General features: G+C 38.0%; 1 protein-coding gene across 12 annotated transcripts in view; it reads right to left on the bottom strand.

Annotated features, from left to right (window-relative positions):
* Positions 1-15,516, bottom strand: part of EYA4 (EYA transcriptional coactivator and phosphatase 4) — a 144,551-nt gene that overhangs the window by 45,194 nt on the left and 83,841 nt on the right. For 7 of the 12 annotated variants that reach the window (XM_017739764.1, XM_017739766.1, XM_017739768.1 and 4 more), the window contains exon 4: positions 3,622-3,746. In XM_017739764.1, the coding sequence (XP_017595253.1) occupies positions 3,622-3,746 (125 nt within the window). Of the gene's footprint in view, positions 1-2,408; positions 2,478-3,621; positions 3,747-15,516 lie in introns of all 12 variants that reach the window. The other 5 variants (XM_017739759.1, XM_017739762.1, XM_017739761.1 and 2 more) reach the window with 1 other exon arrangement.

The following is a 15,516-nucleotide window of genomic DNA, read 5'->3' as shown; positions in this document are numbered from 1 at the left end:
GTATTGCATCCAGGATGACGGTATGTGCTTAACTGTTATATTGAACAAAAACTTCAGTCATGAATTGAAATGTTTACTTTAGAATTGTATCTAGTTCTGGTTAATGCCAGCTGCAGTGCACTGCCATCAGCACAAATAGACACCATCTTTTTTCTTTCCCTGGAAAGCAAAGAATCAAAACCAAAAGGAACTCTCCTGTACTTAACTTGAGGAAAAACATTATATTGGCACTGAGTTTTGTTGAAAAATACATATAGAAAGTGTTTTTAAATGTGCTTGATTTTAAACAGTTCTACTTTTTTGCATTCAGATTTTACTACAGTAAGGAATTCCTCAGGGTCCTTCCTCAGTGTAGCTAGAGATTTTGACTATTACCTATTTTTCTTTAGGTTGTATGTCATTAAACAAAGAAGGTAAAAAGCACAAAGCTACCTTAGGAGAAAAAATTCTAACATTGGTTCAAGAGAACTACTGTTCTTTTTACATATCGAAAGAGTGAAAATAAAATCAAATGCAATCTCTAACTGGAAATACATTTGAGTTGCAGCCGGGATAGGGCGAGCAGCTGTGTGCTGCTTAGTTGCCAGATGGGCTTAGACCATAGCAACACACAAACAAAGTAGAGCTACCAACATCATCAGGTGCTGGAGCACATGATGTGCAAGGAGACACAAGAAACTGGGCTTGTTCTGTCCTAGGAAAAGGAGGCTGAGGGGACACCTAATTGCTGCCTGCAGCTATCTAATGGGAAGGTGCAAAGAAGACAAAGAACAAAGGCACACTCATCTCAAAAGGTGCCCTGGGAAACAACAGGTGGGAACAGATACAGGCTGCACTAAGGGAAAAATCCAATTAGATGTAGGAGGAAAAGTCAGTGCTGCCTTGAGCGACATGATCTAACAGCAAAGTTGGCTCTGCTCTGAGCAGTGCTTGGCCCAAATGACCTCCAGGGATCTCGTCCAAACTTCATTATTTTAAGGCTAACTCAGAATACAGCTCCCAGCAAGCAACAGCTTCTACAAAATACCTTCTTTACTTGATGAAAGGATGTAGCAGACCAAAATGACTGCTACTCTGCTGCCCTGTTTTGTTCTTTTTTTCTCTAAAGCATCCCTCTATGTTAAGGACTGAAAATGAACGCAGAGTTTTAGGGGCAAGCAGTGCTAATATCATGCATGAAGGACGACAAGCAAGTGCAACAGATGTTATAGCAAACAAATCTGATTTTAAAAGCTCATGTAAAACAATAAACCACACAGCTTGTCACAGAGTTTTCCTGGGAATATATTCAACTAGAAGCACAATTCTAAACATTCTACTGCCTATGGAAAATCAGATTTAATTCAAGTAACACATTGTATTTCCTCACTACTAATAATGAGGACTTAAATTGTTACCTTCCATATTTACCTCAACATGCTGAACAGTTAAATGAGGTGACAGACTAAGTTATCTCAGTCCTTCCTTAAACTTAAATTCTTGTAACTGAGCACGAGCATTCACATGGAACGAGTTATTCTAGTGCAAATGATCTTTTGTGCTCAAGTTTTGGGTTTTTTGTAAATTTTCTTTGCATATGTGTTTTACAAATGGCAAGCTAATTCTGAGGCATTTTTTAAAAAGGCAAGCTTTTGAAATCTTCCTAACTTTAGTCCAAACCTGCACAACTTAAGCACCCATATAACGACTTGTAGAGAAACATGGTTGTGCATGTTTACACTTATGATTAATCCCATAAGAGTTACACTTATGATTAATCTGTAACAATGTCACATATAGAGTTATTATTGATCCTTACAACTTATGAAAATTCATAATACATGTCAGAAAACCCAAAAATGAAAACAACAGCTTGGAAAATTTTACCAAAATTTTGTAAAGTGGCAAGTTACATGTGGCAGCAAATCAGACATAAGCTTTGATTAATAGTGAAAGTCATAGTAGGAGTAAGAACAATACTGACATCCTTGACTTGCGCTCAAGTAATCAAGAAATGCTCTGCTTAAAAATAAAAGAAAAGCAAATGGGCATTCTGTGAAAATTCCATTGGTCTGATTTCCACCAATGCTGACTACTGGCAATTCCCAGCAATGCTGAACACCATGAGACAATCCCAGCCACTCAAAGCATGTAGACAGCTAAGCTAATTATAAGCGAGTTAAATTCTCCTTGCTCATCAAATGACTTTCAAAGCATTGTAAGATAACTACTTGTTGCAACTTCCTAACAGTTTTCTGGCTGTGGGAAAAGCCTTTGAGAGAGGATAGGGAAAAAAGGCGCAGGGGTCGGGGGGAACCCCATGAGAACATTCAAACTGCATAACAAAAGACCAGAGCAAACGCAGAGAACGTCACACAGCAGTCATGGAGACACACCACACGCATGCACTGTACCAGGGTCCCTCATACTTGTTGCAGAGGAGGGAGTACTGCAACTCAGCAACCAGTCTGCAGTATTTAACACAGTCATGTTGTCTCCTGAGAACAGGAATGGTACAACAGTTCATTCTCCCAATGTCTGTTCAGCGTAAATGAACAGTCTTCATTTATCAAAATCAGTGTTTCAACACTTTAGGTCGAGTCTCTTAACGGAACTGCATTGTTTTTATGGGTATTATTTTAACTGGTTTATTTATGCACATTGTATAATATAGAGGCACCTATTGAAGAACAGTTACTACTGCTCTTCAATAGCATGCTTGAAGTTTTCTCTTTGTGGAGTAAGGATTCTATTTAAAAATAGGGTTCAGCCCTTCTTTGTGAGCTCAGTTACCCTCACAGGCACATCTAATTTTTATTGACATTGATAGACTTTTATTTAAACAGGGTAAGTGATTAAATGCTCTACCTTGTGGCCAGAAAGAACAAAGAAAAAAAAATTTCTTAGTGCCAACTGCTAAAATAGACAGCAATGTATAAACTCTAAAAAAGAAACTCTAATTTGACTCATATCCACGGTGTCACTCTCATGGACTGCACCTCAGAATGTGGCACCCTGTCTCCCACTGCTCCAATTCAGCTACGGCAGAACCGATTTTCTGAAAGCATTGGAATATCTGTGTTGTAGCTGCATGGCAGTGCTGTCCCTGCAGTATCACCTACAGCAGTAATGACCAGCTACTGCTGACGGAAATCCAAAGATCCCTTTATTACAAACTTTCGTTGCCTCCCAAGAAATGGAACTGATCAGCAAAAAAAAGTTACATAAGTGTAATTTTGATGTACTTCTCTTGACAGTGATTTTAATTTAACCTAAATGCATGTAGCTCAGGGTGTAAATGTAAATCACTACTCATCAAGGAAGTATGACACAGAAAATTCAATTTATTTCATAAGCTACCAACAGGCATGAGAAAACATTTAACACTGTGTTGAAAGCAACCATTCAAAAATTCTCCTTATTTCATCTATGAACCTTGTTTCAGTTCTGCCTCTTATTTCAGTTGGTGCAAATCAAAGAAGTGATGTAGGAATTAGAAATTTACTCTTGTATGACTGCCAATGTTTCAAATTCCTGCTGGATTTATAAATGGGTATATGGTAATTCTGGAAATTATGGTAAAAATGCATATGACTAAAAACTAGCCAAATTTTCTACGTGCCAGCTGTGTCTTATACTTACCTCCTGTTCCATTTGTTGTGACTGATGTGCTACTGAGATTAGATTTATCCAGTTTGGAACTACCTGGTGCATCACTACTTCCAACAAGATTATGAGGACTTGCTAGATCCTGCATTTCCATAGACCTGTTAAAAACCAAGGTGACAGTATTAATGCATTGTGATACTATCTAAAATAAACTGCTTTTTCTGTAATAAATTTTTTTTTGTTGTTTTAATATGGAGAGTGTGAAAGGCAGCCAGATTAACAAATAAGTACAGGTTCCTTTGACATCTTTGTTTTTCACCAAACCTAGGAAAGTAGGTAACAGCAACAGTGCCACTATTTTTCACTTCTTGTTTAGGTATTATGAAGTGACACAGGCTTATGAAACTGCCACTGAAACACACTACAGAAACTCTGCATGAGGTAGCGTACATATGTGGGTGGACAGATGGAGAGATAAATGAACAAATTCAGGTACACAGGTATTTCTTAGAAGAAAATACAGAAATTAGGTAAAAAGTCAGGCGTTACATAGAAAGCCAAAACAGGAACTTCTGCCTCTCATTATCTGTATTCCAACCACCAGCAGTCACTGCATCCACACTAAATCACAGGAACAGACCATACGAGTGAACAAACAGAACTTTCATGTACATCTGGAATATTCTTTACTCCTAAATATGTGTATATTCTTCTTGGATCACTTGATATTTATTTTCTTCTGCATAATTTCTGGGAAGCTTGCAAAATGTCAAGCAGATTTAGACTGCAATGAATTCCAGCATCACAGTTACACTGCGGGCCTGTAGATGTCTTTCATGCAGTGACAACAGATCTGCCTTTCTCAGACAAAGACAGAGCAGACAAGGAGCATTTCTTAGACCGGTAATTGCAATCCAATTTGCAGTGCGTGCTCGCCTATTCCTTGCTTCATTTATATATTAATGACACAGGAATTTTTTTTCCCCAGAGAAACAATTTTGCTGTATATAAGCAAAGTTGCCAGCCCATCTGTAACAGGAGAACGATTTACCATATGTATAGTCCAAAGGCCAACAGAAAGATAGTCTTACAGGGCTGTAAAAGCCCCATTAGATTGTAGAAGGCTGAGACGGTGAGGAAAGAGATGAACAGTTGGAATGGTTCAGTTAAGACGACAGCTCCCAGGTATTCATATTATGACCAGGACAATCAATGACAAATTGTTAAGGTGACACCCAACATCTTAAGTATTTATTTCAAGTTTCACTTTGAAACTGCCTATCTTCTGTGCTCCACACATCCTCCTCTGTGGAAAAGCAAACAAACAAAACTACATTACCTTTCCATCAAATATGGGTCTGCTGTCTGAAACTGGTTTTTTTTCCCCTCCAGAAAATGAAATTATCTGGCATTTTGTGCTCCTAATTCCGCTGATCTCCTGGATGCTTTATGCCCTCACATAACATTCATTTAACCCAAGATACAGATTCAGACCTTTCATGTCTTGAATATATACAAGGAAATGTAGAAGATACTACATCTCAACTGAGAAAATTAATGAAGGCCTTACCCGAAGCCACAGGAAGCAAAGAATATCATTTACTCAAGTAAATACCTGAGTCAACCATGAGATGCACTGCTAAGTCACTGGAAGAGCCTCCCCAGCAGCACTCTGGATGAGCAGGAAAAACCTGATGTTGCTGGAGGCCATGCATCAGCAGGTAAGAATTTTACAGCCATATTCAAGGAAATGCAAAGGCATAAATTGCGACTTGAACTGTGTTGAACAAAATTTCTTCATCTAATTGTATATACATTTCTGCACATCTGTCAGCAGCGCGTTATATTTATTGTCTACTGGAAATATGATCAGTGTTAGATGAAATGAACTCAAGTTGTTTACAAGTCTGCCAGGTCTTGTTTAGCAGTTTCTGTCCAAGGATAGCAGCTAAAGGTTAAAAAAAGTCTATGAGTTTCCATCTTGTATGTATTTAAGGGAGCAGAAGAATGCTACACAAAATAAACAATGCGTGTTTCATTGCATACACAGCGTAATGCTCCCCACGTGTTCACTTGGCAGTTTTAAATATCATGATTTCCTGTTGAAGTATGATGAGCACACAGATGCCTAATGGGCAGTTCCAGGTTAGAAAGTTTACACGTGTTCTTTTTTCCCTTGGTTAGCATGAAAGTTGCAATAATTTCTTTTCAGACAAGCATGTATCATTCCCAAAGATGCAAATTTCATAAGCAAAATCACTGGCTCACCTACCTAGTGTATTTAAGAAGTATCCATTTTAAACACTTTTCACAGTCAAATGAATCAGGTTTTCTTAATCAAATCAGATTTTTTTAATCAGAAAATGAGGTCCACTAAGTCTCATTTTCTTGGCAAAGAATATAAACAATCAAATGTTGTAAAAGGAATACTCTTTGTTTCAAACTAGCATGAAACATTCTGTGCAGAGAAGTATTTTTATCGCCCTAATTTATTTTGTATAACAAACGGCATCCCAGTTCACAGACATGGCAAGTTAATTAACTAAAATTATTTTAAAAGTAGTGCATTCACAAATAGATAGCTTTTCTGCACAAGTAAAAAACATCTTGCACTTATTGGTAGTCTATTAAGAATAAAAAGGATATCCAAACCAATAAAAAGTTTCACAAAACCATGTGCATGCATTGTGTTATCCTGGGTGCTCCATCCTGTGTGAACAAGTACAGGGATTACTTTTACATATCCCTGTGTGATTTATTTACAGAAGTGCACGTTACATTCCGTGTGACACATATTATTCAATTAACTTTTCTGGATGCATTTAGTTTACCTCTAGCCTAAAAAATTCTCAGGAAGATGCTACAGGCTTACTAAAATCTTATCTTTCAGTGAATGGAGGATTCAGGAAAAATGCTTAGTAAAATGGATGAAATAATTCCAACATCTTGAATTCATTTCGTCAAACTAAATGTTTATCAGAGTCCTGCTTTCACTGACTTAATCAGAAGCAGGTTCAGGTTCAGTATGTGCTTTCCTGCACTAAAAAAATTTTAAAAGAAATCTCTGAAGGAGTAATTAATACTTCTAAGTTCATGCAGCTATTTATTAAAAACTGCTTTCTAGTAAATGCGGTGCGTTCCAATTTAGATGGAATAAAGTTTATTGTTAAAGGTGCTTAAAAAACTACACTGTACAATTTTATTTTACATATTTTGTTTCTCTGCCAGGCACATAACTGAGCTTTAGTTTTCCCCCTCCTGTGACGTCTCAGACTGCTTTTTAGAATAATTAAGTAAAATTCTACATTGTATAAAAAGATACATTTTGACAGAAAATTGATTGCTTGGTAAGAAGATGTTTTAATTATATCTTGATTGTTTGAAGAAGGTTTGCATTATTCCCAGCTTCTGAGCAAAAACCTGAAACCTGGCAAGCCAGATTTGTCTTTTATTCTGCTTTGGTTGTGCTTAAAGTCTTTGAAAGTTGGTATTTGCATGTGCTTAGTGGATCATTTCAGAGGCTTACTAGAAAACTCTCTAAAATATCCCATTTCACAGAACTGTCTCCCAGATCTCAGTGGGCTTTAACTCCAACCTGTGGACAGCCCTACCCAACTGAGGACGGTTTGAATCAAAAATATATCTGTGTGGGAATTCTGAGCCTTCCCCATTAGAGCATATCCTGTTGCCTGGCTTGGAGTTGTATCTTTTCAAGGGTTAGCCTATGCTCAGAAGTGGATTAAGGAACAGCATCCAAAGAGGCAAATTCCACCCTCTTCTGTCCCATCTTTACAAGTGTGGATGAACAGAACTTGTGTCCTACCCCAGACCACCAGAGTGCACAGCCCAGCACCATAACCCAACCTTGCACAGGAAGGTGTAACTAGGACTAATGATTGCCCCACGTGACAACTGCATCTCTGTACTTCTGTATAGCTTTCACTTGTGTTGTTTTAAAGGTAAGAAGCTTAAGCCTTGCTTCTATGATTGTGTTTTTAAAATTCCTCTTCTATTTTCCCCCTTCGTTACAATCACATGTCCATTTGTGCACTGCATTTTTTCAGCAGAGATAAAATTTATTTTCAGAAAATCTGGGTTGTTATAACTCTGTTATCCATCTGAATTTCCAGTTTAACTATTATGAAGGTGGCCTAAGAGCTGGGTCCTTCCACAGCTTGTAACTAGCTTGATTATTTACTAATTCTACAAGTAGAACATATTTACATAATTTTCTTGAAAGACATGATGTTTTAAAATGTAACCTTTTTGCTACATAATCCAGTTCAAACTTTTTTACCAACAAGACCAAAAGTATGAAATAATTTATCAAAGATTTATAAAGGAATAAATATTCTAACATGAAAACAAAGTACTTCAAATGCCAGCCTAACTGGACATTTTACAAATACCAATTCTGTGCAGAATTTGAAGCAAATCCAAATTACAGCAGAACTGAAAGAAGGACTAGATGGAGGCTACTTAAAATTGAATAATTTAATTTAGTTTATAAATAATCATAACAAAAATTTTTAAAGTATTTTAAAGTATTTGATAGGAAATTTGCCACATACGTTCCTTTAGCAGAATCTCACTAAACTTCATTGTGGCAAAAATGTACATTATTATTTTTATTGCTGCTGTTATTATTATTACTTCTATTATTATTATTGTTGTTAGGTTAGTTTCCCCCTGCTTTTCTTGTATCCCTCCCATCATAACCCCAGTTCTTAAACAGTCCATACTTTCTCACAGAAACCTGGGGTCTTGTCCAGTTAAATAGCAGCTACCTTGTTCTGAAATGAAACAAACATGGAATTTCTCTTTGTTTAAAATCAACTTCTAGTGCAATAGGAAAGTTGGATAAGAGAACTGTTCAAACTCAGCTAACTCTGCTTCCTACTTGTATCAGCTCAGCTCTCAGACCTACTGCACTGTTTTGAAGACAAGTGGAGTAATTTCTTTTTCCATTTCCCACATAAATTTTTTTAGGCAGATCTTTCAGCCATGTCCTGAACAGGACTAGTGAGCTCACCTCTCTTTCATACACAGTCTGAACTAGCTTACACAAGCCTTTATTCTGATGAAAACAATCAAAATGGATGCGCAAACACAAATGTCATTTGTTCGATCTACATAAAATCTGTGACAAAGTTTAAAACAATCAATAATTTAGAGAACACCATATTTATAAAGGGCTTTCTTCTGTTTTGGATTTTTGTTTTGTTTGGTTTTTTTAAAACTGCATTTATACATTACATTCATAATTAAGCCAGATGTTTTTCATGTTTACTCTTGCGTGCAAGGACTGTAAATAATGCAATTAAAAAGAAGTTACACCAACCCTTTCAAAGACTACAGTGGACACTAAGAAAGGTGAAGAGAGAGGGATTCTGGATGATGAACAAGTTTCCAAGGAATATACAGTTGTATACAAATACAGGTACACCAACACACAGATACATCCAGTCTTATAATAATTCTTTGGTCCTCAATATACACATGGACATGTGTCTAAATGTATGCACAAGAGAAAACTTCCCAACACCTTTCCACGGAAGATCTCTGACATAGTACAACACAACACAGAGCTGAAGAAAATTCCTCAAAGGAGTAACATTTCCAGTCATTTCACCAACCCCAAAATACAAGCTAGTATTTTCTTTTCCAGGTGCTTTTACACTGTATTTGACAGCCTTTGTAATTTTTTATTTTGTCACTGTAAAAGGTAAGGAAGGAAGTGCAAAACCAATGAGGTAAGTTTGTTCCATTGAGATGACTACCTCTCTTGTTTTCCCTGGCTCATCAAGCCCACCTATAGATCTTCTTAAGCTTTGTAGACGGCCAAAAAACAGAACTTTTGCTATTCTAGGCACAATATCGCAAAAGCTGCCCCTCCAACACACAATTTCTGGGAGCTTGCCAGAGTTAAAAACAAATAATAGGACTGGACACTAGCAAGACCTCCTTCCCACTCTCCTTGAGGCCTCCTTGCTTAACTTGTAAAGCGATACAGTGCTAAGAAACAGTAAAATAATGTCATGTTATATTGATAAAACCAGCAAATGCTCCTCAGAGTTTTATTTTATTACTTTTTATTTTTTAACAGTAGAGAAAACAAGTGCTAAACTTTTTGCAACCGTTTGGGGATAGGAAGTAGATTACAGCTGTATAATTTCTGTTTCTTGTGTGTTTGCAAGTACAGTGTCAGCATTCATATCAAAAAAGTAGTGGAAAGAGGCAAAAGCAAAGTCACATTGGTATTCCAAAAATAAAAATACTTCTGTCAATCTACAACCAAAGTCCGACAGAGGGTATCGAAGAGAGGCAACCTTAGTGAAACAAATAATTAGAACATCCAAGTTTTACTACCATGTTAAGGAATACCACATAGGTAATAAAAATATCACAAGGTAGAACTTTGCAAAACTGTAAGTATAAAGTAAGGACTGTAGTAGACTCTCTATGGACTATTTAATACAATGGATATGGAATATCACCATGCAGCTTCCCAGCACATGAGTTCAAGCTCACAGGGAAAGAACCCATACCCAGATATTGCAATAACTGCACCATGGAGAAGGTCCTTCTAGTACAAAGGAACAATCATTTGAGGAAAATTCAGAAGTGCCTGATTTTGTTTAACAGCTTTTTCGATCCCAAATAAACTGCTTGTCTTACAGAGGATGGGACTCCTTAGATAATTCTTTGGGGCATAAAGGGGCACAGGTTGTGATTGCTTTTCAGTTTTTCTTTCCTGCCTATTGTCCTCTTGACTATTCAAGCTCTAATACCAGGAGAAAAAACCCTCTTGCAGACAGAGCTGTCTGACAGGCAGACAGTGTTAGTGCCTGGGATGCACTTGAGGCAGAGGGCTCAGCCGAGAACGTGGGCAAGCAGGTTTGGTGACAAAGGCCGTCACTGTAGCTTGCCCCCTCACACCATTCACAGCTAGAAAAAAGGACATCTATTTTAACAGTGCTGCAGCTTCTTCCTCTCCCCCCATGCCCATTTCCCCAGTTAAGCTTTTGCTATCACCCTCCCTTTTTTGACCCTGTCACCTTGAGCTTCTCTGTGCTTCCTAACAATTAGGTGTAGATATTTTTTGTCTTTATTAAATCTATGCTTCTCTCTTTTCTCACTGCATGAACAACTGCCAAAGGCTGAAGCTTTTGTTAATCTAGTATATGGCTACTGCTATAATAATAAGATATTATTTTTTTACTGAAAGGGATATATGTATTTGTTCTTTGTGACTCAGATGAGAAGATATGAATAAATACTGTGAAAGATAATTGCTTACAAATTCAAGTTTATTTTTGCCAGAAAGAAAAACTGGTGTTCTTGTGCCTGGAAGTGAAAAGTTTAGGTTTGCTCTCATGATGATTAAACACACCAATGAGTTTAGACAGGCTAGATTGTTGTGCTATATAATTGCTGAAAACTACTCTTTGCTTAAAGGTCAGTAACTGCATGGTTTTCCTTCTTTCTGATTGACTGACACATTTTATTTCAGTTTAATGTCATTTCATGTGGTTTCCAGAAAACCACAGAAAACAGTCTATTGTAGTGCAGTTCAGTCAGCCACAAATCCACATTACATTAATTTATCACTGCTTTCACTTTTATTGGGAATGAATGTCATTTCCCTGTCACAATTAAAAGACAATGTAAAATTAATTTGGATTTCCACACTTTTGGATAAAACATAGAATAATATCTAGGAGCCATTTCTGGATTTTCCTGTTGGACATGTAGCTGACTTGTCCAAAGCCAACAAGGATTAAAATAAATAAATAAAAATCAAGACAAATCAGTGGAACATACTAAGTTATTTGCCCCAGCATAAACTTCCAGGCCACCCTCTCTATTCTAAGGAGGTTGTTCAATTACAAAACACAGATTCAGAGTAGGGAAATAAGCAGGCTGACACTGAAAAGGTAAGTAATGGGAGGCACTTTTTGTCCATATGCTTCTCTTCCACCTTTTCTCTCCACTCTGAAGTTTAAGATTGGTTTGAGTTGATGAAGGCAAATGATAGTTTTATATGGGAAACTGTTACACTGTGATATAATAAACTGATGCACACACAAAAAGCAAAGCTGTGCAGAGCAATACCTTTCGGCCAGCTGGATCCCAGCCTTTGAGATCTCTTTTCTGGACTATGTGACAGCCACAGTTTTGATGGGATGCAATTTTAGCTCGTGGTTTACACTCCAGTCACTGGAGGAAGTATCTGGAAAGAAGTAATGTGGTGTCTGAATAGATAATTCCCATCTTCTTGTGGAAAAAGGCAGCTGGTTGGAGAAAACCAGTCCAGGAGCCAGAGAGACAGCATCTAAACTATAAGTGTCAAGGACCAGGGACTGAAGGAATGGCAGACAGAAGGGCTGGGTGGTCAATTCTCTTACTACATGTACAGGCTGAGGCTGGTCCATCCCAAGCCTGGGCATGTGAACAGAAAACACATAAAGGTACACAGGCACCTGCTACTTAAAAAAAAGAAAAAAAAAATACTGAAGTGGGTTTTGAAGTCCTTATGTGAGTATTTAAATAAACCAAAAATGAATATGACACCACTGTTCCATGGGGAGCTTGTCAAGTATCCAAATTACATGAAATATAAACTACCAGTTTACAGATACATAAGATCTAAATGCAAGTCTTTGGACCACAGGGCCGCATTTTCAAAGAGTACTTCACCCAACAGCTTCTGATCACTTCCAGATGTGACGGGCACTTGCAAATGATGTGGTTCTGACAACATGATGTGCTGTGTCATAAACAAATAACAAACACTTCTGTGGAGATGGTTGGAATGCAAACAGCAAGCCTGTGGCCTTCCCCCCACTTCTGCCACCACTTCTGCAGAACAACTGCTCAGAGTCACATCTGAAAAATCTGCTGGAAATTTCAGCATCCCTTCTACATCTGTGACAGATGATCTGGCTGGACCTAAGGTAACAAACCCAGTGACTGAAGAATCTCACAGTCTTTGGTGGTTTTGAGTTTGATTTGAGAAACAAAACCTGTTTCTCATATATAGAGAGGAATGTGGAGATGACCAGCTCTGCCAATTACTAGCCTGTTGCTAATATATCCATTGTAAAACACAGCCTTCAAAATGACACTGCTTACTGCAGTGAAATTATTATGAATTTAAATATAATAATGTCAACTCTATTCATGTCAGACAATATTTAAGCAAATCTAAAATTGGGAAATCAGGGATGAAGGGCTGGGAATTTTGCTGTTGGCTTCAGCGTAACCTGGACTGCATGATGTAAGTGTGAGCTCATATTTTCATTAAAAAAAGAGCAAGGGGAAGGCTGTGTCTGACTCACCCTAAATTGAGATGTCTGTTGTATTTCAAACTAGTTATTGTAACATGGTTCTTCTTCAGCAGTAAAAAGGGAAAGAAGCTCTTTCAGGTGTGCTGTATTAAGAGTGACCATACCTCATTTCAATGTAATTTCTTTAGCCACCAGTACAGGGGCATTGCAAGAACTTCATCAGCTTCCAGAAAGGACGAGTTATGATGACAGACTAGGCAGAATACAGGAGTTGCCAAAAGCTTGTATTTTCATTCTCTATTCATATTTTAATGCAAACATTCTGAATCTTCTCTTGGTAAATATAAAATGCAGAGAGTTACTGGCAAGCAGTCCTAACGTGGGAAACATTAACACATCTCACTTTTAACAGTGAAGTTCCCCTTGTAAGTTAAACCTGATCTGAATCTTGGCTCCCAAGACAAATATTCTGTAGTTTACCTCATGTGGAGCACATTATGTTTGGCTCCAAAAGAGTTTGTGTCAAAAGCAATTATTTCTGTTCTCTAATCGCAGTCCCAACAATGAGTTTGGTTTAGAATATAAAACAAATATATGCAACTTGCTGACTGCCTGATGCCTTAACTGCTTCAGCATCTGATCACTGCTGTAAGGTATAGCTGAGCACATCCATTCTGGATGGCAAGGTACACTAGGTGTGTTGCACATATCCCTTGTCATTTTGCCCAGGGTGACCTTATTGCCTGGAAGAATCTGAAAGAACTTTCCATAACTAATTACACTCAAAACAAATTCTGGTATTCTGAGCAAGAAAAGGATGATGCTCTGATAAATGCACCAATGCTGGCTGTTCTTTACAATTGATATAAAATGACTACACTTCATTTTGCTTTACTGTTTGATTTCCCCAAGTTATTTTATAATTTGAAACTTAAAGCATACACACCTTTTTCATCTGGGGTGAAGTAGGTGACTTTTCTAAGACTTAATAAATACGCGTCGCTGAGAGCTCTGGGGCACAGTTCCCCTTCCCTGAATTATCCCCTGGGGCCACAAGAAGGGGCAGGTAGCAGCTGCAAATCTGTAACACCTCCAGTTCCAGCTCAGCCTGCATGCAGATAACCCAGCCACCAGGCCAGGGCATGCCTGCCTGCCTGGCCAGAGTCATAGGAGTGGGGCGCCAGCAGAGCCACCGCTCCAGCCCTCACTGCCTCAGCACACACAGAGCAGCCCTGGGAACCAGCCTGTCTGCTGGTAACCCTCATTTATATCTCCCTCTGATCAAAACACGGTTTACACCAAATGATTGGATCCCAACAAGACTTCTGACATAATGCTTAGCCTTTTAAAATCATTAAATATCCACTTCTGTCCAAGTACTGAGAGAAAAACAAGGTGGCAGGAAACAAGCCCTGCAGTGCTGTTGGTTTTTAAGTCCACCCACGTCCACGTTGCAGATGTAAGACCGCAACTTTACTGCATTTAGCACAGGTTCCCCACTGGTTCCCCAAGAACCTGGTTTGCGAGACAGGGCAGGGTGCGAGGTGTTCATAACAATATGATTGCTTTTTATGATACAATTATTCTTGTTTCTCAGCAAATGCTAAAGTATTGCTGTTGGGAAACATGGTATAATAATGAAATGCTAAGAGGGATGAATGTTCTTCTCTGGTACTATTTTGAGAAAGTCATGAAAAGCACTACATCTTTGAGAGCACAGGGGTTTATTTTCTATTTAATTTAATCTACATAATTAGAAGGAAAATAAGACATAAGCCTGAAATAACATAGGAATAAAGCATGATCTTATGTCTAGTCACCTGCCAATTACTTCTACACTGAAAAGCAAATAAAATCCCAAAACCCTTAAAAATTAAAGTGACAGAGATTTAGTTGTAAATTGAAACAGAACTTAAATGGAATTCATCAAACAGGATGTTCTCCCTCTCTGCCCTCTTCTGCGCTTGCGCCATACAATAAATAATTCTGTTAAAAAGTTGATCTGTGGAATTGCTTTATTTATTTGGGCACTGCATATGCCTTTCTCCATAGCTCTGCCAAACATACCTTCCCACAGACTTGCTGCTTCAGTCCTGGGCCTCTCTTAAATGGCAGACACAAATCCCCTATGAATTAGATTGAGACCATCTTGCTAATTTTCACATTTAACCAAATCCGGATTTGAACTTATATTTTCAAAGGTGGATGGCTAGTGGAAGGCAAGTATATTTCATGCTTCAAGGGGAGGTAAAGTTACTTCTGCTCTACAAGTGACATTAAGAAATTCCCAGAGAAATTTGACAATAATATTAACTCAGATCACAGTAAATTACATCACTTGGAAGCTAAACTGGAGAACTAAGTCCAGAATTGCCAACAAAACTCAAGACACACATTAGAATATATGGAAAGCTTTGCGATGACTAACAGAAAGGAGCCTGCACAGGCATCTTGTGAGACTCATAAAGAACTTTATCAGTTTAGTTTTTTTAATAAAAGTATTCAAAAGGAGAAGATAGAACAGACAGACCATCTGCAATGTAACCACATAAAAGACCCCTGGGCAAATCCAAACCCATTAGCAGAAGTGCTTGCCAAATCTGCCAAAGAGCCAGATGCTGCTTATGGAGCAGCCTCT

This window comes from Corvus brachyrhynchos, unplaced genomic scaffold, assembly GCF_000691975.1.
Source record: "Corvus brachyrhynchos isolate BGI_N302 unplaced genomic scaffold, ASM69197v1 scaffold14, whole genome shotgun sequence".
Classification (NCBI taxonomy): domain Eukaryota; kingdom Metazoa; phylum Chordata; class Aves; order Passeriformes; family Corvidae; genus Corvus; species Corvus brachyrhynchos.
The sequence above is the reverse complement of the archived record's forward strand: the minus strand, read 5'-3'. Positions and strand labels throughout refer to the sequence as shown.